Source organism: Mustelus asterias, chromosome 12 (genome assembly GCF_964213995.1).
Source record: "Mustelus asterias chromosome 12, sMusAst1.hap1.1, whole genome shotgun sequence".
NCBI lineage: Eukaryota > Metazoa > Chordata > Chondrichthyes > Carcharhiniformes > Triakidae > Mustelus > Mustelus asterias.
This window is the reverse complement of record NC_135812.1, coordinates 97,464,948-97,490,528: the sequence shown is the minus strand read 5'-3', so window position 1 is coordinate 97,490,528 and position 25,581 is coordinate 97,464,948. Positions and strand designations below refer to the sequence as shown.

Below are 25,581 nucleotides of genomic sequence, written 5' to 3'. Positions count from 1 at the left end.
TAAAAATGTCTGAAAGAGCTTCACATGGCTGTGATCAGGCAAAAATAGGCACTGCCAAAAAAGTGATAGTAAGAGGGGTGAACAAAAATTTATTCAATAAGTGGGTTTGAAGGAAAATCTCATAAAAGAGAAGAAAAGGTATTGGGATTCATGGATGGAATTCCAGAGCACAGGATCTAGATTCTGAAGCTATGGGAGCAAAATGGTTAACACAAGAGGCCAGAGGCAAAAACGGAGAAATCAGCAGTCAGGGATCTTGGATTGGAGGAGGCCATGGGGTATTTAAACACAAGCATGAGGACTTTTAACTTGAGATATTGGTAAGTGCAAAACAATATATTGCAATGATAATGTGTTGCAGAGTGAGAGTTGGTGCAGGATAGGATACAAGTAGGAGAGTGGGATAGGATTTCTTTTTATTCCTTCTTGGGATGTGAGCATCACTGGCTAAGCCAGCATTTATTGTGGTTGAGAAGGTGGTTGTGAGCTGCTTCTGAAACCGCATCAGTTGCTGTGATGTAGGAAAACACATAGTGCTTTTAGCTCTTCGCTCAGCTCTATTTAAGAAAGGGACTGTTGGAAGCACACTATCAGCAAGTGGACACATGAGCCTTGAGAGAGGTGGCACAGTGGTTAGCACTGTTGCCTCACAGCTCCAGGGACCCGGGTTCAATTCCTGGTTTGGATCACTGTCTGCACGTTCTCCCCGTGTCTGCATGGGTTTCCTCCGGGTGCTCCAGTTTCCTTCCACAGTCCAAAGACATGCTGGTTAGATCCATTGGCCATGCTAAATTCTCCCTCAGTGTACCCGAACAGGCACCAGAGTGTGGCAACTAGGGGATTTTCACAGTAACTTCATTGTAGTGTTAATGTAAGCCTATTTGTGATACTAATAAATCAACTTTAAACTTAAAAACTTTTAGAGACATCACCTGAGTGACACACAACCAGAATCAGTGAATATATTTTGGAATTAGGAGCAAAGTGGGAATTGAACTGGTAAGTCTTTTTTTGAGTTTTTTAAGTAGCCTAGTTAATATTAGAATGCAACCGGTGACAACATTGTCTTGGATGTAATGTGACCAATGGTAACAAGCTGCAAGGGTCAGCTGACCCAGTAAACCATGGAACCAATTACAGAATGATGTGATGGTCAGCTGACTCACTATAAATAAGAACCTATTGGGAATTGTAAGGAGCTTGGGGTGGCCCAGGGTGAAGCTCCAAGGTTGGAGTAATGAAGTTTCTTTATTAAACCCTTTCTTTGATTTATAAGTTGGAGTAAGTTTTGTTCTATTTTTATTGTCTGCATTTGAAGAGTTCCTTCTGATGAAACACTGGTAGCAGAGGAAAACCCATTGTAACTTGGTGTTTGTTTTTGAAGAAGTGCTACAACCACGGCCGAAGGTAGAAATAAACCGGTGGGATTTGATTGTCCCCTTGTCGTTTCAGATGCTGAACCATATTGGCAATGGAAGGCAGAGGTGGAAATGTGGACCTTTGTCACCACAATACTGAAAAAAAAGCAAGGTATGGCATTAGCTTTGTCACTTCCAATTAGGAGCAAGATAAGAAGCAAAGTATTTTCCGATTGGATGGCAGATGCCCTACATAGATGTGCGGCACGGTAGCACAGTGGCTAGCACTGCTGCTTCACAGCTCCAGGGTCCCAGGTTCGATTCCCGGCTCGGGTCACTGTCTGTGTGGAGTTTGCACATTCTCCTCGTGTCTGCGTGGGTTTCCTCCGGGTGCTCCGGTTTCCTCCCACAGTCCAAAGGTGTGCGGGTTAGGTTGATTGGCCAGGTTAAAAAAATTGCCCCTTAGAGTCCTGGGATGCGTAGGTTAGAGGGATTAGTGGGTAAAATATGTGGGGGTAGGGCCTGGGTGGGATTGTGGTCGGTGCAGACTCGATGGGCCGAATGGCCTCCTTCTGCACTGTAGGGTTTCTATGATTTCTATAGAGAATAAGGGCTACAGCTCCTGCTACAATACTGAGATGGGTTTTACCAAAAAGATGAGTTCTTGGAGAATTACGAAGGATGGGTGATATTTGACAGGATTAGGAGACAAGATACCCAGTCCATGGAAGAGTATATCAGGGATTTTGATAGGGGCTGTAACAGGCTAATGACATTTAATTTGGAGATTCCAGATGCAGTATTGGCCTTTAAGTTGTTGGACTGTGCATGTCTGTCGCAAATGGATACTCTTTTTTTTTAGTAATGACTGGAATACAATTAAGGGAAACTGAGCCTGCTTTGATCAAATGTCAGCATCATTAAAGTTTTTCAGGAAACAATCCTTCCCCGCTACCTTGTTCAATAACGGAGGAGTCAATGGTGACTCAGCCGCATGCCAGACCAAATGGTACACGAAGGCCCATAAACAGAGACAGTTATGTTAATAACAGACCTCGTGTTTAAGATGGTTATAATCGATTTGAAAATGGGGAAGGAAGACGCACATGGGAAACTGATAAATGACGTTTCAATCGAAGGAATGCTAGAGGGATTGTGAATCGCTGTTTCCAATGCGATTTCCCCATACCACTACATTGTAAACTGTCCAAAAAGAAGAAATCATGTCTTTGAAACCAACTAAAGCCTGAATAGGGCCTCAATAGGTGTTGATTACTATTGAAGTTAAAGTGGTCTATGACTCATCTCCGCTCTATTTAAGAAAGGGACTGTTGGCTCAAGGGGCCAAACGGCTCACTATGTTCTAAGTGTGGTGAGAGGGTGGAGGAAAACGAAAGGTGCATCCTTAAACCATCTGTTGCATATAAATCAAAACAAGTTGTTGGCTGAGGGTGGATGTTGGATATGCAAAGCAACATTAGATCAGAGCATCCCATCTTTTTCAATGGTTTCTGCCTGTGTGAAAATTGCACAGATGGGGTAACCATCATGCAGCTGAATGCAGGATGTCCCACTTTGAATGAAGCCAATGTGTAAGGTTACTTCCATATTGTAGAATTCTGGAACTAGCTGTCTGTCATACTGTGACATTCTTGTATCATTCTCAGGTCAAACTCATTCTTAGAATTACTTTGATTCCAGTAAAAATGCATCTCCTCTTTAATAGCGCAGGTTACCTTGAACACATGCTAGCCTCTCGTGATTTTGCACATCTGACGGTACTAAGAGTGCTGCCAAGTGAAGCACAAAGATTGCATGCTGCCTGCATTGGAAGCGAAGAGAGTAGATTAATTGTGCATCCTAGTTGCTGCTCCCATTTTGGGTTCCTTCAAGAACACAACATAGCAGCAAATAGGAGCTGGAGTCGGAAACTTGATCCAAACAGCCTGCTCTATCATTCAATAAGATCTTCTACCTCAAATCCTCCTTCCTGCACTATCCAATGAATCTTGTGATGTTTAGACCTAAAAATATATCAACTTCTGCTTCAAACATATTCAGTGACTGAGTATCCAAATCTCTGAGGTAGAGATTTAAACAGCTTGACTGAAGAAATTTCTCCTCATCTTAGTCCTAAAAATCCTTCCCTTTATTCTGAAACTAACCCTGGGCTGGATTTACTGGGCACCACAGTTCTCACCACCCTAGCTAAAAAGCTAGGCTGGGGGGAGCTCACCCACAATTCCAACAGTTGCCCTGCTGCAACTTAATGCTGGGAGCAGTGCAAATTGTTTGAAAGTGAGACTTCTACTCCTATCTTGAAAGGGTGTCCAACCTTAGAGCAGTCAACAAATTGGTTGGCCAACAGCTGTGTGATCCCAGCAGTGACAGGTGAACACTGCTAGGATTACAGTTGGTCCCAGAGAAGTGGAGCCGAGACATGAGAGATAAGTCCATGCCACAGCCAGGGACAAGCTGATACATCTGACGAGGGTGGTGAACGGTATTGGGGTCTGGGTTCAAGAGATTGAGGGGAGGGTTCGTGGGCAGAGGTATGATCTTGGAGAGAAAGAGGTATCCCCACTTATCCAAAATCAGCCTGCACAGGTAAAGCTGCTGGGCTTCCCACATGGTGGGGGCCTCCCCTGCTACAGATAAAATACCAGATTGGAGGTATTAAGCTCATAATTGGCCATTCAAGGGTCTTAATAAACCCAAGGGAGGAGGGATCCACCTGATGTCTGAAATTTTACGAAAGGATAGGAGACAAGCCCAGGTGGAGGCAGAGAGGGCATTTCTACAATGCTTAAAGCCCTGAACAGAGGTAAAATTGGCACTAGACTTCACTACGTGGTTTATCTGCATTTTGTTTGAAGTAAATTGTTGTATGAAGAATAGAGTTTCGCCATTGCCAACTAAGAGAAAGGATAGAACTAAGAGACTTTAGTCTAGGTCTCGGACTAACACAAAAACTTGAGTTAAAACAGCGTCTATAACAATATTAACAAGAACAAAACACAATTATCCAAAATTTGTAAGGCTTTTTCTCGTGGCATCAGGCTTTGCTGGAGGCAAACATGTTTGGGATTTCAGACCAAGTTGTTAAGCACAATAACCAATAGATACAGATACAGAAAGGCCATTCTGAAGAGAGAGTTAACATGCTTCATGGACTATACAAGCTGATTCCCCTCACTCACTTTACATGTACAGAATGGCTGAATTATTGGCCTGGTTTGCTGATAGTAGCTCTCTAAAGCTAAGTTACAGTTTCCAAAGTTTATTTGAAAAAACTTTTTTGGACGATCCATTAATAGTTAAATATTTTTAGCTCCCGGCATTAAAAATCACTCCCTTTTACTTGCATCTGTGCTGCTTTCACCTGTCTCTTCATTTCAGTGTGACCTTTGAGGGTCAACAGGAATTGATTTCAAAGGGTTGGGGGTGTACATTAACCAAAAAGGATCACAAAAGAAAAATAAGAAAGCAGTTTTGCACTCTTTCGTAGCAAGTTGCATGGGCTGCCTATTTGTACTTCAAAATTACAACAGAGCCAAACAACTGTAAAATCTTAAATTGCGTACTTAAACAGCTTTTGATCCAAACCAACCAGGTTGCAAAGCGTCCATTTATAGATCAGTCAAAAAATGCACCAAAGAATGATTGAAGATCTCATCCACACCACCCCAACGCCTTCAAGTTTCCTTTGCCAACCACCTGCTTTTAAAATTTGGATGGCAGTTGAGCTAGGAGCTGCATTATGATTTTCCAAAAAGAAATCATACCCTATATGATGTATAGCTAAAGGAATAGGAGCAGCAGGAGACCCTAAGAATAGCTAGATGAATCAGTCAGCACCAGATAAAAGCATATGATAACGAAAAAGGCTATGCAGTCATATTCAACATTTATATAATTGAAAAACAAAATTCTGTGATTACAAGTTTTTAGAACATTGGCCAGAATTCTCTGACCTTGCCCGTGGCTGGGATTCTCTGGTCCCACTGCAGAGAACGGAGATTTGGCTGAGCACCAAATTCAGTTCCAGCTGGCAGTGGAGGCGTGACATGAAGGGCCTGAGAATTCTGATCATTATCTGTTTGGAATACTGCTGGTTCTAAATAAAGAATGATGATTTATATATCTCAACTATGGAAACGACATACTTTAAAGTCAACATCAATGGCCTCAAAACGCTTGGAATCTTCTGGCAGTTGAGTACGGATGTCTTCGGAACCTATAAAGATACTCTCAAGATGAACCCAAGTTCTCTGTACCTCAAACCAGATGGAAATGACAGAGTCTGCAGTTGACAACTTTTGCTGCCAGCTGGAGACCTCTTTGAGGAAATATGCAATATATTTAGAAGTTATCAGGTTCTGCAACTGAACTTGATTGTCCTCCAATGTCTCTACTAGTTCATCACTTCCTTTCAGCAACATAATTCCTGTCCTACTATGAACTTCATGTTCAAATTCCATTGTACTCCAAATGTTATCCAGCTGAGCCAACACCTGAAAAATACAGAATTAAACATTTGTACAATTAAATCAACAGATTCTTTCTATTTGTATTTTTGATCTTCAATTTTACTTCAAGTATAACTTCAGTTGATACAGACCAAGTAGTAGCATGGTAATAAAAGTGGATGAGGCTGTCCTTGTATCCTTCCTTATTTTCGATTTGTATCCATGGTAGTCTTGCACCAGGACCCTCTGCAGATCAGAAGAGGCTCTGGGAATACTCCAAAGATACATAGGCAGTCTTAGAGTTTTAGGGTGGCGGGATTAGCCAATCTTGTCCATACCTGTCCCTCTGCCTGCATGAATGGAGAAGTTGGTGTTCCAGCCAAAATTCCATTCACTGCAGGGGCATTAGAAGATCTCAGCCACAGACAAGACTGGAGGTTTTTGGCATTAATCCTAAATTATTATTGGACTCAAATTTCACCATCTACTGTGGTGGGATTTGAACCCGGATAGCCAGGTATTGGTCTGGTCTCTGGATTACCAGTGACATTTCCACTGTGGCACTGCCTCCACTGCAGATACAGAAAAAAAAAATACTGCTCAGCCTCTCCTACTAAGTTCTACACAATAAATGTGGGACTTTGTTGCAACAGTTCTTGATGGTTGTCCATAACATCATGTAGATATCCAATGCCAGTAAAATAGCAATTTAAGTTTTGTTTACTGTTTCCTTTCCATCCCTCCACTGCTGGCTTTTGAACATTAAGGAGGGGCAGAGATTCATTGAACTCGTCAGATGACTGGCAGGAATCCCGATGCCCTGTTGAATGGGGCATCAGCCAAAAATCAGGATTCCCGATGGGCATGAAGGCTATTGGGATTCACTCGACCCACAGCCCCAATCAGGTTCCTGCCCGTAGCAGGCGGCATCCCGATTATAATTGCTAATACAATTAGCAGGCTTGATGGCCTGTTCACCAGACCCCTGCCATTTACCCACCAGTAAAAAGTCTCACAACACCAGGGCATATACAGACACAAACTCAATTTACAAGATAATGTTCCAACCATTGAGTTTGTGTCTGAATATGCCCTGTTTGTGAACAGAAGTCCTCACTCACCTGATGAAGGAGCAAGACTCCGAAAGCTTGTGCTGCCAAATAAACCTGTCGGACTTTAACCTGGTGTTGTGAGGCTTCTTACTGTGCTTACCCCAGTCCAACGCCGGCATCTCCACATCATTTACCCACCATCCAACAGGAAATGCATTAGGCGGGTTTTGGTGCTGGTCATGACCAGCATGGACTTTGGGTGCTGGACCTCAAGGGTCCAAAGAGCACCACGAATTCCTCAGCATCCTCCACCCACCACTCAAATAATGGATCATCACCCCCCCCCCACACACACACACACACCATGCAGGCATGAGAGTGACCAAACACCCAAATGCCCCAGCCCTCTCCCCTCTAAGACTCCCACTTAGGCCCTATCTCCCCTCAGGCCCCACTCAGGCCCCGTCCACCATCAGCTGCACACTGAGCCCCCTCAGACACCCTCCCCCACCCCTCAGGCCCTCCTTCAGGTTATACACCTTTTCAGTACCAACAGTGTACTTCCCCTTGGCACCCTGGCACTGACATCCTGGCCTGGCGCCTTGGGCCCTGAGGGGGTGGGGGGAGGAGTCAAGAAAGTTTTTTTAAAAGTTTATTTATTAGTGTCACAATAGGCTTACTTTAACACTGTAATGAAGTTACTGTGAAAATTCCCTAGTCGTCACACTCCGGCACCTGTCAGGAAGAATTTAGCATGGCTAATGCACCTAACCAGCACATCTTTCACACTGGGAGGAAACTGGAACACCCAGATGAAACCCACACAGACACAAGAGAATGTGCAGACTCCACGCAGATAGTCACCCAAACCAGAAATTGACCCTGGTTCCCTGGCGCTGTGAGGCAGCAGTGCTAACTACTGTGCAGCCCGAAAGTAAGTCCAGGAGTCATTTGCCCCTCTTCCAATGCTGTAGCGGGATCCCCTTTTTAACTCCACTGGGCTTATTTTAGGTTTGGTTCTCCGTTACCCAAACCCCACCAATGCCTGAGTGATTCTCTCTCTCGCCGATGGAACAACGGCCACCTTGCGTCTACTTCACTAGAGTAGCGCTCCCAAGAGAGAGAAAAGGAAACTGCTGCCTATCCACTACCTGGCAGCCTTTCCTGAGTGGGCGGTTTCGAAGCGCCCAGGGTACCCTCAGTTCTAGACTCCGGAATTATGGTAAGGGATATTTAATATTGTGACTTGGTCAGAGATCGTTGGTGAGAAGTTGAAAAGATCAAAATGGACTCCAATGGAAGTCAAAGATATATATATTTATATTTGTTGAAACATCAAGGTCAATCACCAAACACCAGGAAAACAACACACAATGCCTTATGCTCTATAAGACTATAGCTATGGAAGGAATACTAAAACGGGCACAACGGAATGCTTACTTTACACAAGTTTACCAGTGTCTTAAACTATGAAAGGTGCATGCAAAACGCCCCCCCTTTCCCCAAAGCCTCATCCACTATGATGATCTCAGGAACTTCGCGAATTACCGGAGGGTACTCACAATCCTAGTTTAAATTGCTCAGTGGGCTTCGGGCTGCGTGCTGGAGACGAACGAGAGGCAGGAACAGGAGAAGAGAGTGAAGAGTGCTGCCATGCTGGTCCGAAGAGAAAAGAGAGAGAGAGACCAAAGCTTGCTTGTCCCTTTTTAAAACCTGAAGCAGTGATTCTCTCACACAAAACAGTTTCTGATCATTGATAGTTTCGATTGACTGGGACAAAAGGGCCGACAGCCTTAATTGACATCTTAATGTCTTTTAAATGTTCTCTGAGTCATCCTGATTGGAATCCCATCAGCGAGATGAGTCATTGATGTTGTCTGTGGATGGAATGATCTCTGTTTTCATTGTCTCGCTGTTGGGCTATTTACTTCTTGCCTGCTGGTCATGGTTTCTCCTTTGTTTCCTGTTGATTCGATTATCCCTGTCTCGACCTTCTCGTTATTCCCAGCCTCTTGCATATTCATGTGGCCTGACAACCAGTCGGCCATTTTCCTTCTCTCTGGGGTTTTTTAATCATGGAGGATTTGCCCTAAAACTTACAATGCCAGGCTGCAGGGGGTGGATGGGCTCGGGCTGGGGCAAGGGTTTGAACTTACCACTCTCCCTGGGATGGGATGTCATGGCCCCTTCTAGCCCTGGCAGACCTGAAGATTACCTCTGGCATGGTGATTTCAGATAGCTCCCTCCTGCCTGTCAGCTGTGAAAATTTGAAGTGCCCAGTCACTTTAATCTCCATGCCCCTGGACATTTGACAACCACCATGCCAGGGATGATCTTCAGGTCTGCCAGGGCTATAAGGGGCAGTCCAGGTATGAGATTCCAATCCCAGGGGACAGTTATGAGGTCAATCCCTTGACACCAGCCCGAGTCCACGCAATCCTCAGGACCCTTGGGAGGCCATTGCCCTGCAGTGTAACTGTATCAGAGTGTACATGGGCACTGGACTTATCTCCTTGACTCCACTCGGGGCCCAAGACATTAGGACAGAATGTCAGTGCCATGACATTAGGACAGAATGTCAGTGCCATAAGCGGCACGGTAGCACAGTGGTTAGCACTGCTGCTTCACAGCTCCAGGGACCTGGGTTCGATTCCCAGCTTGGGTCACTGTCTGTGTGGAGTTTGCACGTTCTCCTCGTGTCTGCGTGGGTTTCCTCCGGGTGCTCCGGTTTCCTCCCACAGTCCAAAAGATGTGCGGGTTAGGTTGATTGGCCATGCTAAAATTGCCCCTTAGTGTCCTGGGGTGTGTAGATTAGAGGGATTAGCGGGTAAAATATGTAGGGATATGGGGGTAGGGCCTGGGTGGGATTGTGGTCGGTGCAGACTCGATGGGCCGAATGGCCTCTTTCTGTACTGTAGGGTTTCTATGATTTCTGGTGCTAGGACAGTACACCATTGGCATGGCCTGAAGGCAGGCCAGAGTGGGGTTCTGAGTGGGGAGCTGAGTAGCGGGGGGGGGGGGGTGGAGAGGAGGGGCTGAGTACGGAAACTGAGAAGGGAAGAGGCTGAGTATGGAGGGGGTCTGAGAGTATGGAGAGGAGAGCTGAGGAAAGGGCCGCGGGAAGGGGTTGGGTCAGGTCACCCTCAGGCCTGAATGGTGTAGGGTAACCCATTATTTGAGAGGTGGTTGGGGGGCGGGGGGGGGGGGGGGATGACGCTCTTTGCTGAGGGGTTAGTGGTGCTCCCCTGGAAAGGAGGTGGGGCACCTATTCAATTTTTGGGAAGAGGTGGACTCGTCCCACGAACATGGAGTGTGGAACACCTTTTAAAAATGGTGTCTCAATCTCTGAACAGTAAGGCTGGCTGGCATGAATCACAGGATGCATGTATTTGCATCCATCATGTTGGTGAATCCCACCTGACAGATGCTCCCAGCGCCAAAGCAATGCACTCCCTTTTTCAAGCTGGCGGGTGCACTTAACCGGAGAACAGATGAATAGTGGCCTTGGTCACAGAAAATGGATCACGTCCAGATCAAACAATTAAGGAGGAGCTATCCTTAAGCAATATTTAAGTCATAAATCTGCATTCCCAACACAAAATTTATATTGCCATATGCGAATATCAAGAAGGAATTCAGAGAAGACAGAGGCGAGCAAAGTACGTTGGATGTTCCGTCTCTCAAGAGTACAAATTTCTAAAATCTATCCTTTACTGTGTTGCTAATATGCCAGTGAAAATTGAAAGTTCTAAGCATTCAGAAGTTTATCTCATTATTTTTAAAACTAGCAAATAATCCAGTACCTTTTCCATTCCAGACTCTTTTACAGATTTATCCACAATATTGCGTACTTCATCTTCAAAGTTATGCAATTGTAGACTCAATAAATCTGCAAGGGTTGTTTCTTCTGACATCACAAAATTGACCTGTTAAAACCATGAAAGAAAGTAAACAATCAATGCTGAGTTTGTCTACATTTCTTAAAAGCAAATTTATCTCCCCTTTAAAAATCAATTTCCTCTCCATTCCCTAAATCATTGAGTGGTATTTTTCTGATCATGCCCATCCCGAGACCAGAAATTCCCACCTGAGGTCAACGGTCCATTAAATGTTTGGCCAAATTTTCCATCCCATTCCTGCAGCTGGCGGGACTGGAAAATTTACCCCATTGAAATACTTTTCCAGCTTCAGGTTCCTTCTTCTAACGTGAATATCAGCAGGCTATCTGGTCATGAGAGACACCATAGCTGATTCTGTCCTTCCAACATTCTTTTTTCAGCAGGCTCACTGAATGTAACACAGGAATGGAGACCCAGGAGGATTTTCCTCTCCTTAGCTAGGGCACAGAGCATATAACTACAGTTATATATGGACAGATCAGCTGAGATCATTGAACAGCATTGCTTAGGAATTGAATTCAGGACTTTCTTATACAGTTTGATTACAAACTGGCCTCAAAATTCCCAGGTCTCAACAAGCATAAGTCAAATTTATATGCAGTATGTAGGCAGGATTACAGACTGGATGCTGGAGCTGCTGGGAGTCCTCCTTATTGACACTTCACAAGGAAGGATGTCAAGAATTCCCTGCTTTCCACAAGAAATTTCTCTCTCAATGCCATTGATAAAGGCTTCAGTCGATTCCAATTGAAATCTGGAATTAATTTAAGATATTCTAAAAAAACCCCATCTATTTACTGGAGTAAGGTAATCAATCCCAAATGGGAATAATTGTCTACAATTATATTCAACTCAGTTCAGGATTCAATCAAACAAACGGTAGAAATAACAGTCCGAGATGAGGTGATATTATATTGTCACCAAGTCTGAAGGACAGAAAAATAAGGACAGAAGGATGTGAAACTGCCAGAATGCCTCCCCAACCAGCTGTCCATATTAAAGTGCCCAAATAAACTCAACGGGCAGGGTGTATCTGAAAATGATGGGCCACACTATTGTACACCATAATATTTTTTATATTCATATTTAAATTAACAAAATCTGCTTTGCTGTTTGATACCTTTGTTGCCTGCATGAGTTGTTGCCAGTGGCGGTCCCTTATAGCTGGGTTTTGCAGCTCACTTACAGCTTTCAGTGAAGTCATTGTGTTCTTTATTAAGTTGTCTAAGCCAGAATAAGCATCCCATGCCCTTATCTCCTTATCCATACTTCTCAGGTCTTTAACAAATTTTTTACAATCTGCATCCATATTCTCCACACTAATGTTTTTCCACTTGGTGGTCTTCCAATCTTCAATGGTTAAGCTAACCTGCAAATTCGAGACAATTTGTGAAAAGAGGAATAAATTTGCTGTTCTTTTTGGAGAGAAAATAACAGTTTTACCATCGAGTATATCATCAAGTTGTAAGTTACTTATATGGATTTCCTCTCATAGAATCACAGGATCATGCAGCACAGGAGGCGGCAATTCAGCCCATCAAGCCTGTGCCAACTTAGTGGCAGAGTTAACCAATTAATTCCAACCCCCTGTTCCTTCCCATTTTCCTGTACATTCGTATCTTGCAAGTATTAATTTAATTCTCTTTTGAATGTTACTCTTCAATCTATTTCCATCAACCTTTTAGACAGTGCATTCCACATCACACTAACTCAGTGAAAAAAAAATGTTTTCTTATTTCACATTTCATCCTTTCGCCAATCACCGAAGCCACCAATCTTCCTGTCACTGGAAACAGTACCCCTTTGCTCTAAGAAAACCATTCATGATCTTAGGTTCTCACTGGTGGCAACTTAGAGGCAGGAAGGGTAATACTTAGATAAGATGGTGGCATACAAGACGCCCACCACCTTCCTACCTCTACAACATTTTAATTTCTGGGCAATAAGGTCCATAGTCAACTTTCTCATCCTGTCACCAATTGAGGCCCTTAAGGATCACTTAATTAGATTAATGTTCTATAAACTCAACTGCAGGTGGGTATGTCACCATGTGGCAAGCACAACAGATAAATATGCAGCCATCTGGAGCCTCCCTGGCGAAGGAGGGGGAAGTTGGGTCCCTCGATCACGTACTGAGTGCCTGGACATTGGGAAGGCGGGCCCCACTGAAACCACCCCATTGCCCTTGTTGTTGACCCATCTGTGCTCATCTCCCCATACTCCCACCCCAAGAACATCCCCTTCCCCCAACATATTACCTACCTATGGCCTGGGTTGCTCTGCAATCCTGGGAGTGTGGTGCCTGTTGCTCTGGCTGCAGCCACGGCCTCCACTGACTCCCCTACTCTGGGTGCTACAGTGTTCTGATTTGAACTGAAAAAAGTGGTGGGGAACAATTGTCTCCCAAAAAACCTTTTTAAAAGATGTTATCATTTGATCAAAGAGTGGCTCGGTTCCCTTAAATTGTACTCCCATCATTATCAGAAGACTATCCATCTGAGACAGGCAGGCATAGTCCAACAACCTAAAAGCCAATAGAACATAAGAACATAAGAATGAGGAGCAGGAGTAGGCCATCTGGGCCCTCGAGCCTGCTCCGCCATTCAATAAGATCATGGCTGATCTTTTTGTGGACTCAGCTCCACTTACCCACCCGCTCACCATAACCCTTAATTCCTTTACTGTTCAAAAATGTATCTGTTCTTGCCTTAAAAACATTCAATGAGGTAGCCTCAACTGCTTCACTGGGCAGGGAATTCCACAGATTCACAACCCTTTGTGTGAAGAAGTTCCTCCTCAACTCAGTTCTAAATCTGCTTCCCCTTATTTTGAGGCTATGCCCCCTAGTTCTAGTTTCACCCGTCAGTGGAAACAACTTCCCTGCTTCTATCTTATCTATTCCCTTCATAATCTTAAATGTTTCTATAAGATCTGCCCTCATTGTTCTGAATTCCAATGAGTATAGCCCCAGTCTACTCAGTCTCTCATAAGCCAACCCTCTCAACTCCGGAATCAATTTAGTGAATCTCCTCTGCACCCCGCCCTCTCTCCCGCTCCAATGCCAGTATATCCTTTCTCAAGTAAGGAGGCCAAAACTGTACACAGTACTCCAGGTGTGGCCTCATCAGCACCTTATACAGCTGCAACATAACCTCGCTGTTTTTAAACTCCATCCCTCTAGAATGAAGGACAAAATTCCATTTGCCTTCTTAATTACCTGCTGCACCTGCAAACCAACTCCTTGAGATTCCTGCACAAGGACACCCAGGTCCCTTTGCACAGCAGCATGCCGCAAGTTTTTACCATTTAAATAATGTTCCATTTTGCTGTTATTCCTACCAAAATGGATGACCTCACATTTACCAACATTGTACTCCATCTGCCAGACCCTCGCCCACTCACTTAGATGATCTATATCCCTTTGCAGACTTTCAGCGTCCTCTGCACACTTTGCTCTTCCACCCATCTTCGTGTCATCTGCAAATTTTGACACACTACACTTGGTCCCCAACTCCAAATCATCTATGTAAATCGTAAACAATTGCGGTCCCAACACTGATCCCTGAGGCACACCACTAGTCACTGATTGCCAACCAGAAATGCACCCATTTACCCTTATTCTTTGCTTTCTGTTAGTTAACCAATCCTCTATCCATGCTAATACATGACCCATAACACCGTGCACCTTTATCTTATGTAGCAGTCTTTGGTGCGGTATCTTGTCAAATGCCTTCTGGAAATCCAGATACACCACATCCACAGGTTCCCCATTGTCCACTGTTCATAAAATGCTCTCAAAGAATTCCACCAAATTAGTCAAACATGACCTTCCCTTCATGAACCCATGCTGCGTCTTACCAATGGGACAATTTATATCCAGATGTCTCGCTATTTCTTCCTTGATGACAGATTCAAGCATTTTCGCTACTACAGAAGTTAAGGTAACCGGCCTTTAGTTACCTGCCTTTTGTCTACCTCCTTTTTTAAACAGTGGCGTCACATTTGCTGTTTTCCAGAGTCCAGCGAATTTTGGTAAATTACCACTAGTGCATTTACTATTTCTCCCACCATCTCTTTTACTACCCTGGGATGCATTCCATCAGGACCAGGAGACTTGTCTACCTTTAGCCCCATTTACTTGCCCAACACTACCTCTTTCGTGATAATGATAGTTTCTCAGCTGCCATAGCCTTCCTGTCATCAATTTTTGGCATGTTATTTGTGTCTTCCACTGTGAAGACTAACACAAAATACCTGTTCAATGCCTCAGCTGTTTTCTCATTTCCAGTTATTACATCACCCTTCTCATCCTCTAAAGGACCAATGTTTACTTTAGCCACTCTTTTTTGTTTGTAGAAACTTTTGCTATGTTTTTATATTCTGAGATAATTTACTCTCATAATCCATCTTACTTTTCTTTATAGCTTTTTTCGTGGCTTTCTGCTGACCTTTAAAGATTTCCCAATCCTCTAGGTTCCCACTAATCTTTGCCATTTTATATGCATTTTCTTTCACTTTGATACCCTCCTTTATTTCCTTAGTTATCCATGGCTGATTATCTCTTTTTCTACAATCCTTCCTTATCACTGTTATATACTTTTGCTGAGCACTGTGAAAGATTGCTTTGAAAGTCCTCCACAGTTCCTCAATTGTCCCACCGTAAAGCTTTTGCTCCCAGTCTACCTTAGCCAACTCCTCCCTCATCCCTTTGTAGTCTCCTTTGTTTAAGCACAAGACACTGGTATTGGATTTTACCTTCTCACGCTTCATCTGTATTTTAAATTCAACCATACTGTGATCGCTTCTTCCAAGAGGATCCCTAACTGCAAGATCATTAATTATTCCCGTCTCATTACACAGGACCAGATCTAGGATAGCTTGCTCTCTTATAGGTTCCATTACATACTGTTCAAGGAAGCTATCACAGATACGTTCTATGAACTCCTCCTCAAGGCTGCCTTGACCGACCTAGTTTGACCAATTGATATGTAGATTAAAATCCCCCATGATAATTGCTGTACCATTTTTACATGCATATACCGCAACTGGAATCTCTAATCTAAATTTCATTAGTCTGTTACGGCCCTTATCGAATTCCACGATATATTCCTCCATGGACTGGTTTTTTGTCTTCTAATCCTGTCAAAAATAATCCACCTTCATAATTCTCTAAAATCACATTTTTTTGATAAAACTTATCTCGATATTACAACAGGAGCTGTAACCCTTCTTCTTTAAAACATCTGCAGTCCAGTCAGAAAACACTTTGCTCTTTGTCTTATTTCTGGCCAGAAGTGACAAAGTTAAGGCCATACCTTGCTTTTTCCTCGGTATTGTAGTAACAAGGGCCCACATTTCCACTTCTGCTATCTATTGCTGATATGGTTCAGCATCCAAAAAGACAGGGAGACAGTCAAATGATGGAAGCTTGCTTTTACCTTCTGCCATTCTTGTGTCCTGAGTGTGTAGCACCTCTTCAAGTCTTACAACAAAAAAGCACCAAGCTATGATGGGTTTTCCTCTGCTACCAATGTTCATCCAGCAGTTCCAGCAGACTATCCATTTGAGACAGGCAGGCACAGTCCAACAAGGCCAATAAAATCAATAAATTGGCCAATTAAAGGCCAATACCACATTTGGAATCTCCAATCTAAATCTTATTAGTCTGTTATGGACCTTATCGAATTCCAAGATATATTCCTCCATGGACTGGTTTTCTTGCCTTCTAATCCTGTCAAAAATAATCCAACTTCATAATTTTCTAAAACCACAACTTTTTGATGAAACTTATCTGGATATGGGAGCAGGAGCTGTAATCCTTCTTCTTTATTTAGAGCATCAGCAGTCCAGTCAGAAAACACTTTGCTCCCTATCTTCTGGTCCGAAATGACAAAGCCAAGGCCATACCCTGCTTTTTCCTCGGCATTGTAATAATAAAGATCCACATTTCCACTTCTGCCTTCTATTGCTGGTTTGACTCGGCATCCAAAAGGGGGACAATCAAATCATGTAAGTTTGCTTTTACCTTCTGCCATTGTTGTATCCAGAGTCTATAGCTTCTCTTCAAGCCTTATGATAAAAAAAAGCACCAAGCTGCAATGGGTTTCCCTCTGCTACCAACGTTCACCTGGCAGTAAGAATCCTCCAGTAGCAGGCAATAATAAACAAAAAAAAAACCCACTTCACAAAGTAAATCCAAAGGTTTAATATATATCCTTTGTTACATAACCACTTGGGCCACAAGTGCTTTCCCCCAATCCCCATCTACTTCCTATTTGTACTGGGTCAGCTGACCACCACAGCATGTTGCCATTGGTTACATCGTAACAAATGAAGGGTAGGATGCAAGGATGTACAGAAATGCTAGAACCGGAGGAACCTTAGCAAGTACCAGCATAGAGACTTGCACTGTGCATATGCTTGATGCTTGCACTGACCACTGTTCATCCAAAAAACATTCAATTAAAATCCTTCCTTCAGGCATCTACCTCTAAAATTTGCATTTACCGCTACTTCATTCTAACACAAGAAGAAACTACAATTATTAACAATCAGTCCATCACATTTGTAATAACTCTAGAAGTCGGCTGTGAAGGAACCGTACTTTTATTGTACAAAGTGAAAATAAACAATAACCACAAGCTTGTGGTGAACACAACAGGTCCCAACCGGGACTGAAAGGTGAACGGGCCCTCTTAGGGTCTTGCTTTATACAGGGCTCGGCATATGAGCTCCACCTGGTTGGTTAATTACCAAGCCGAAGGGAGCTCATATTCAACAAGCCCAACTGGGAGGTTAATTATGAGTCCCCATGCAGATCATGGGGGTTATCACACCATTATATCATGATTAAAATTGTAAACCTGAAGAGAAAAGGTAAACAAAACTTACAAGGATAGCCATATCCCATAGTTCTTTCAACAGTACTATTTCCTTGCGGCAGGCTTTTAATTGTTTGCAATCAGGAACAGAAACTTCAAACAGAGCAGCTGACTGTGATAATGCTTGCAATTCAACTTCCATGGCAACTATTTTCTTTTGAGCCTATAAAATAATTCGGGAAGATATTTTAATCTTATTCTACAACCATTTGTATGAGTACTTTTAACACAATCCCAAAGTACTTAACAGTAAACAAAGCGTGAACAGCAATTGGACCCGTAAGAGAAGGAAGAATGGTGCAGTTACAAAAACACAGTGGAAAAAACCTGCCTCAGAGAGTTTGAAAATATTGTTGCAGCAGTCGGACACAAATTGGTTGAAAGAGTGATCATGAATGATTGACCAAAGAACAAAAAGTACATAATTGTGAGAAAAGTGCATGAGTAGGGGATATATGGTTGAACAATTGTGGAGAAATTTGTAAATGTGAACAATGATCTTAAGTCTATTCATTTGGTCAGCTCAGTTGTTTATACATAAGTATAATCATTATGTAAATCCTGTGGAAGATTAGTTTAATTAATTAGACTAAATATAAATGAGAATGCATCCTTTAAAAAGGCAGTTCAGTCTGCATATATCAGCAACAAATTAGAGGACAGTTTGATAGTGGCAGCCGATTATTAATAAGTAATTTTAAGATAGTTTATTAAGAAACAACAGTTTAGGTGTGATGCATTAATTAATTAGTTAAAAAATATATGACCCATGATAGTTGAGAGAGGTTTACTGAACCCAGACGATGAACAGATAGTTGGCAGAGTATGTTGATCAGTAGAATGTGATAACAGCATTGTCAGGAAGGGGAGATTCAGATGGACTGGTAATGGCCTGTTTGAAGGCCCTGGGTTGGACTCCTATACTTCCTCCTTCCTTGCACTGCTCGTTGGCCCTGGGTCACTGCTTGGGACCAAGAGGCAGCTGGAGTGAGCTGCAGAAGTCTCTCCATCATCATCTGGCAGTATCTGTAAGGAGAGAAAAGAGCTGACGTTTCAAGTCCAGATGACCCTTTGTCAAAGCTTTGATACATCAGCTCTTTTCTCTCCTTACAGATGCTGCCAGACCTGCTGAGATTTTCCAGCATTTTCTCTTTTGGCTTCAGATTCCAGCATCCGCAGTAATTTGCTTTTATGTAATTTTCAAGAATTATGATTGCAAAGAAGCAATGGCCTGGAGAAGCCAACCAAACCAGAAGAACATGGCACAAAGCAAAACTTTGCAGACAAAGAATCGCCAAGCTCTCCTGAAGGAGAGAGAGGGCAGAAAGCACAGACTTGTGAGTCTGCATGCTAACAAGCCAGTTAGGAATATCAGTGGAAGAATTCGCTCCACTCCTTAATTTCCAAAGTAGTGCAGAAATAAATTCATTTGTCACATGTGGGAATGCAAGGTTGCACAGAAAACAATCTTCCTTTTATTTCCTTCCTCACTCTGCTCATCAGCACTCTACACACTCTCAAAGCAACACTTCACAATACACTTCGGTCAATCAGGGATCCAGCTCAACTTTTGCCCTATGCAACTCAGCCCCTCTACTGGCAATAGTGTCCACAGCCCTAAAATTTCTTCTTCTACTTTAACATGATTATCTCCAAATCTCCTACCCCAGCTGTCCAAAGTCAACCAGCACACATTCAAAAAATGCTGTTTTTCCCCTCATTTACTCTATTTTCTTTCAGGAAGAAATACTCTACAGAGGCAGTGAACTGAGGAATGTAGGGAAGTCCACATTTTAAAGCCTTCATTTTCTAAGAGATCATGGCAATGGAGTTTGTAGAGTAGCACTCTGCACTTACTGTGCGAGAAAGTAAAGTCAGAAAAATATTTCCTGTGCCGGTTTTGGAGCGGGGCCATAAAATCCTGCTTCAGATGTTTTCACTTATGAGTGATTAAATAATGATAAAGTGAACATGGAATGGAGAGCACAAAGGAGCTGCAGGAATGTTAAGTGGGTGAGGATATGTAATTTTCCCAGAAGAATTTGAGGATTAAATAATGGTAAGTGGAAATGAAATGGAGAACACAAAAGAGCTGCAGGGATGTTAAGTGGGTGGGGATATGCAATTTTCCTGAAGAATTTGAAAAGTAACTCTGGCTATGTGAGAATTTGTGAATATTAGCTTGAGGAGAAGGATTTCGTCAACACCGAAGGTTTAAGATAAACTTAACAATTTGCGTTTACTTAGTGCCTTTAGTATAGTAAAATGTATAGAGGTGTTTCACATGACTGTTTTGGAACAAAATTTGGTCCCAACTACATGAAGAAATATTAGGCCAGGTGACTAAAAGATGATCAATAAGATATGTTTTAAGTAATGAATTAAAGAATGGGAAGAAGGCAGAGATGTTAAGGGAGAAATTCCAGAGATCAGGATCTAGGCAGTTGAAAGCATGTTACCAATGGTAGAATGATGCAAATGAGCAAATGCACAAGAGGCCAGAATTGGAGGACTAAAATGATCTCAAAAAGTTGCAGGGCTGGAAGAGCTTACAGAAACAGGGAGAGGCAAGGCCATGAAGAGATTAAAATCAAGGCCGCAATCCTCCCAAATTGGGACTAAGTGTCCATGCCAACGGGAAAGCTGTAGGGTTTTCCACTGGCGCTACCAGCGATCTGCACGCATTATTCAAAATATAGTAATGGGCCATTCTTCCCCTATGTGTTTCATACTGATTTCCAGATGCCTGGCACTTGATTCACATGTTGCCCTCTACAAGCGGGGGCAGTATTTCAGTGCTTTCTTCAACAGCACTCTCACTTCAGCCAGCAATGTTGCAGAGAGAAAGTCGGCACCCAAATTCCTTGAATCAGAGGTGGAGAGTATGCTGGAAGCTCTGAAGGAGAGAAGGCCACCCTCTTCTCAGGAGTTGGCAGGAGACTGCCAACAGCCCACGTCACAGAGGCATGAGAAGCAGTGGCCAAGACAGTAAGCGCCAGGAGCTTCACCAAGAGGGCAGGCATGCAATGCCGCAAGAAGATGAATGACCTACTCTGGTCTGCAAGGATGAGTGCCTACTTCCCTGCCCCTGGCACCATTCATGTCCCTAACTTCTGCCATCTCACCTTATACCCCTTCTATCCCACCACACCACTTCTAACATTGTCACACAAAATCCCCTTCAGAATCACCCATCCCCACACTGCATTCTACATCATACTCCCTGATTAGCCTGGCCCCATGCCCACACATACCACCGGCTATTAGCCCTCCATCCCAGTCAGGTCAACCAACCTCTCGCATTGTCACCTTTGTGTCCCCATATGCAAAGATTGCCCTCAACAAGAGGGAGCGGGCAAAGAGGGGCAAGGATATCCCTGAGATATGAGTCCTCACTCCTCCTGATGACTGGGCCCTGGAAATTGCGCGCGAGACCCAAGAGCGATTGATCTCTCACCCTCTGCGAGGTCAGGAGGCCCCGCCCAAGTAAGAGCCCAAAACACCGTGATCCTGATGACCTATCTTAATAGAGTCCATCATTCTCCAAATTCTTGACATCTCCACCAGCTGACCCCATGTACTCTGTTTTGCAGAATTTCCATCAGAGGCTGCCAGGCCATCCAGGGTTGCATCTGGCGTCATACCTCTATGAGCACCCCGGGCCACAGCTCTGGGATGGAGACAGACACCCCATTACTGCATTCACCAGTATCGCACACATGCACAGAAACACTCACCTCAGTGGGAAACATTCATGAACAGGCCTCTGGGCACTCTTTGGTGAGCTGCAATTGCACATCGGGTAGAGGCTGGAACATCCAAGGGAGCGGCCAGTCGGAGGCCTGATGGCTCCCCGAGAACTGCTGACCCCAAGGCAGATGCCGGGCCTGTGGAAACATTCTTTCCAGCAATGGTCAATATACAAAAGCAGAGCCAGACTTTATAGGAGGGGGTGCCAACAACCTTCCAACAAATGCAGGCGCAACTGGAAAAGTCTGGGGGCCTCATCTCACAGTTGTACCCAGTTAGCCCCAAGGGTGGCGTCTGCAGTGGAAAGTCTGGGCCAAGATATCCGTATCATGATAAAAGACTTCCAAGACATGGTCCACACAATGATGTCCATGACTGCGGCCCCAGGCACAAGGGCCCAGTCACATATGGCCATGTCAATAGCATTGAGGGAAATTACTGATGTGCATCAGAGCTTGACCCAGTCACGCAGGAGCACGTCTAAGGGCATCCACAGCTTTGCCCAACCGCTAAGGGCCATGGCTGAAGGCGTCAGAACCATTATGCTGACAATGGCGAACCTGCAGCACTGGCAGTGCCAGATGATGGAGAGGCTTCTGAAGCTCACTCCAGCTGCCTCTCGGTCCCAAGCAGTGACCCTGGAGCTAACAAGCACTGCAAGGAAGGAGGAGGCATTGGAGTCCAACCCAAGGCCTTCAAACATAGACACTCAGGCCATTACCAGTCCATCTGAATCTCCCCTTCCTGACAATGCTGCTATCACATTCTACTGATCAACATACTCTGTGCCAACTATCTGTTCATCGTCTGGGTTCAGTAAACCTCTCTCAACTATCATGGGTCATATATTTTTTAACTAATTAATTAATGCATCACACCTAAACTGTTGTTTCTTAATAAACTATCTTAAAATTATTTATTAATAATTGACTGCCAATCCCAGCCATTTGTGGCTTCCGAATCCTTAACTTTATACTTAAAGGCGTAATGTATCACATGGATGATATCTTTATCCATGGAGCAACTACCAAAGAACACGACCTGAGTCTTAAAACTGTCTTGAACCATTTGCAGGAAGAAGGATGAACACTTAACACTAAGTGGGAATTCTCCAAACTATCTTTTTGATTTTTTGGACCACATCGTGAATAGCACAGATATAAGATGATCCACAGATAACAAGGGCCATTAGTAAATTACTGACCATCTCATTCATTCCAGAGCGTGAATGATTCCTTGGTATGATAAATCAGCTCCAAAATTTACCACTGAACCTAATGCAAGTCACAGAGCCCTTGAGACACCTGTTGAAGAAGCTCAAGCTGGTGTTTGGATGCGTACAATGAGCAGGCATTCTGCAAGATTAAAGACATGCTGCTCTCACAAAAGATCTTGGCTTAAAATGACCTGTCTCTATGAAGCACAACTGCAGTTGATGCCCCATCTGCAGGATTGGGTGCAGTCCATTTCAATAGCAACTGAATTCAACTGGCTCCATTGACCAGTCTATTACACATCTTGGGCACTATGTGAAACAGAAATTAAGTGTGTAGTCTCGAGAAGGAGGTTCTCACAGTCAGGTGGGCTTGTGAGAAATTCATTGACTATATCATCAGATTGAAAGTAGTCATCAAGAACCACAAATCATTATTCTCATTACTGGACGAAAAGGATCTTGCCAGAAAGCATCCAATGTTACAGAGATTCTTCTTGCAATTAATGTGTTTTGCTTACGTTATAGTGTATGAGAGGGCAAGTTACAAACAATTTGTAATTGGGCGGCACAGTAGCACAATGGTTAGCACTGCTGCTTCACAGCTCCAGAGTCCCGGGTTCGATTCCCGGCTCGGGTCACTGTCTGTGTGGAGTTTGCACATTCTCCTCGTGTCTGCGTGGGTTTCCTCCGGGTGCTCCGGTTTCCTCCCACAGTCCAAAGATGTGCGGGTTAGGTTGATTGGCCAGGTTAAAAATTGCCCCTTAGAGTCCTGAGATGCGTGGAAGAGCGGGTAAATATGTGGGGGTAGGGCCTGGGTGGGATTGTGGTCGGTGCAGACTCGATGGGCCGAATGGCCTCCTTCTGCACTGTAGGGTTTCTATGATTTCTATGATTCTATGAATTGTAGACATGTTGTCTCGGGCCACAGTCAACTATCCAGCAACACTGGATTTTAATGTGGTTAACGAGGCAGTGTCCTACCCAAGTTTGTGGCATCTTAAAATTGAGATCCAGAAAGCTACAACAAATATGACAAGAGCAAATGCAGGATGGTCACTGCATTTGTTTACATGCAAGGTTGAGCATAGCAGCATACTGGTGGAATGATAAAGAAAGTATACTTTCAAGAATTAAAACATTTTATCATAATTGATGATCTGCTGGTGTATGATGAGCGGGTGGCAATTCCCTTCTCACCTCAACCTGGAATTCTGGAAAGAACCTACCAGGGCCACAAAGGCACCACAACTTGTAGAGCATGAGCCCAGTCTGCAGTGTGGTGGCTGAGAATATCGAAGTTGTGTATGAATGATGCATAAAGCAGACCCTTATCCCCACTCAGTTTCCTACCGTGGGAACATCTGGAAATAGATCACTTTGGGTGGGGTTTTCCGCACGCGCTTGCCGCAATACCTACCTTTGCATGGTCTGTGTCCCACCCACTATGATTCCCATGGCAGGCAGGACGGGAAAATTCTGTCCTTTATGTAAAACAGGTAATCCCTCCTTATCATCAACAACTACTTCTCCAGTTGGATCGAGGTGAAATATTTACACACTATGAACACTGAGTTAGTCATTATATAATTGAAAGAAGTCTTTACACCATAAAACATCTAGGCCAGGTGGTATCCGACAATGGTCTGCAATTTGCCAATGGCTACTTCAAACATTTCACCAAGAATCTCACCAGTTTCCCAAGGTACGCCCAATCCAATAGTGAGACATTCTATGATTAAAACTCTGAAGAAGAAGAATAAGGACTTTCTTTTGGCACTTTCACCATACAGGTTGGTTGCACTACAATATGGATTCACATGGCTAAGGGCCCACAAAGAAAAAGCTCGTGGCCTGATTAAGTAACACCTGTAGCCATCTATATCAGTAAATAGTTATGTTCATCCAGTAAACCAGTTATTGTTCAGGTATATCTATGTCTTTGCAATTGTTCCTGAACCAATCATATAACACCCTGTGAGCCATTCCAGCTCCTAGGTCTTCATCTTGTACTATCTTCTTAATTTTCATCCATCAAACAGCAACTTGAGATAGCTGAATGAGAGTTAAACAATTAATTTTAGTTAATGTACACAAAAAGAAGGCGCTAAATGTGAAAAATAGATTTTTCTTAATTTTCATCCAGCCTAAATTACTTGTGGCTAGATTTATTATGCTTTCTTGGCATATGCAGCTAACTGAAAAAGAATATTATGGTGCAGAACAATTTCAAGCCAATTGAATAAAATACAAATTAACAATTACCTTATCCAAAGCCTTGTATGGATTTGGATTGTCAAACTTGAACGGAGCCTTCACTTTAAATTTTTGTCGAAAACCATGTTGGTTGATCTGCAATAAAAAAAGAAATCAATGTGCAAAGTAGATTTTACTGTAACAGCTGGGATTTTTTTGCCCTGCTGCACAGGTTTTCTGGTGGCAGAATCGGCTCGCTATTGGTCACCGACGGGAACTTTCAGTCTCGCCAAAGACTACAGAGTTTTGTGTGGCTCGCCCACCCATCATCGAGGAACCTGCCGTGAGTGAGGTGGCCTTCAACGGAACCGGAAGATCCCGCCAGGGGGAAGGACTGGAAAATCCTGCCCAATGCCTTACTTGTAAAACAGGATGCAAAGAAAATCCCAACTAGAAAAATGGGCTGAAAAATGGCAAATGGAATTTAACGCAGACAAGTGTGAGATATTGCACTTTGGAAGGACAAATCAAAGTAGAACGTACAGGGTAAATGGTAGGACTCTGAAGAGTGCAGTTGAACAGAGGGATCTGGGAATACAGGTACAGAATTCCCTAAAAGTGATGTCACAGGTGGATAGGGTCGTAAAGAGTGCCTTTGGTACATTGGCCTTTATAAATCGGAGTATCGAGTATAAAAGTTGGAGTGTTATGGTAAGGTTATATAAGGCATTGGTGAGGCCGAATTTGGAGTATTGTGTACAGT

General features: G+C 43.5%; 1 protein-coding gene across 1 annotated transcript in view; it reads right to left on the bottom strand.

Annotated features, from left to right (window-relative positions):
* Positions 1-25,581, bottom strand: part of LOC144501720 (dynein axonemal heavy chain 17-like) — an 832,067-nt gene that overhangs the window by 519,124 nt on the left and 287,362 nt on the right. Inside the window, exons 24-28 of the mRNA XM_078225682.1 lie at positions 24,888-24,974; positions 17,670-17,822; positions 11,899-12,147; positions 10,683-10,805; positions 5,525-5,872 (exon numbers count right to left, since the gene is read on the bottom strand). Coding sequence (XP_078081808.1) covers positions 5,525-5,872; positions 10,683-10,805; positions 11,899-12,147; positions 17,670-17,822; positions 24,888-24,974 — 960 coding nt within the window. The remainder of the gene's footprint in view (positions 1-5,524; positions 5,873-10,682; positions 10,806-11,898; positions 12,148-17,669; positions 17,823-24,887; positions 24,975-25,581) is intronic.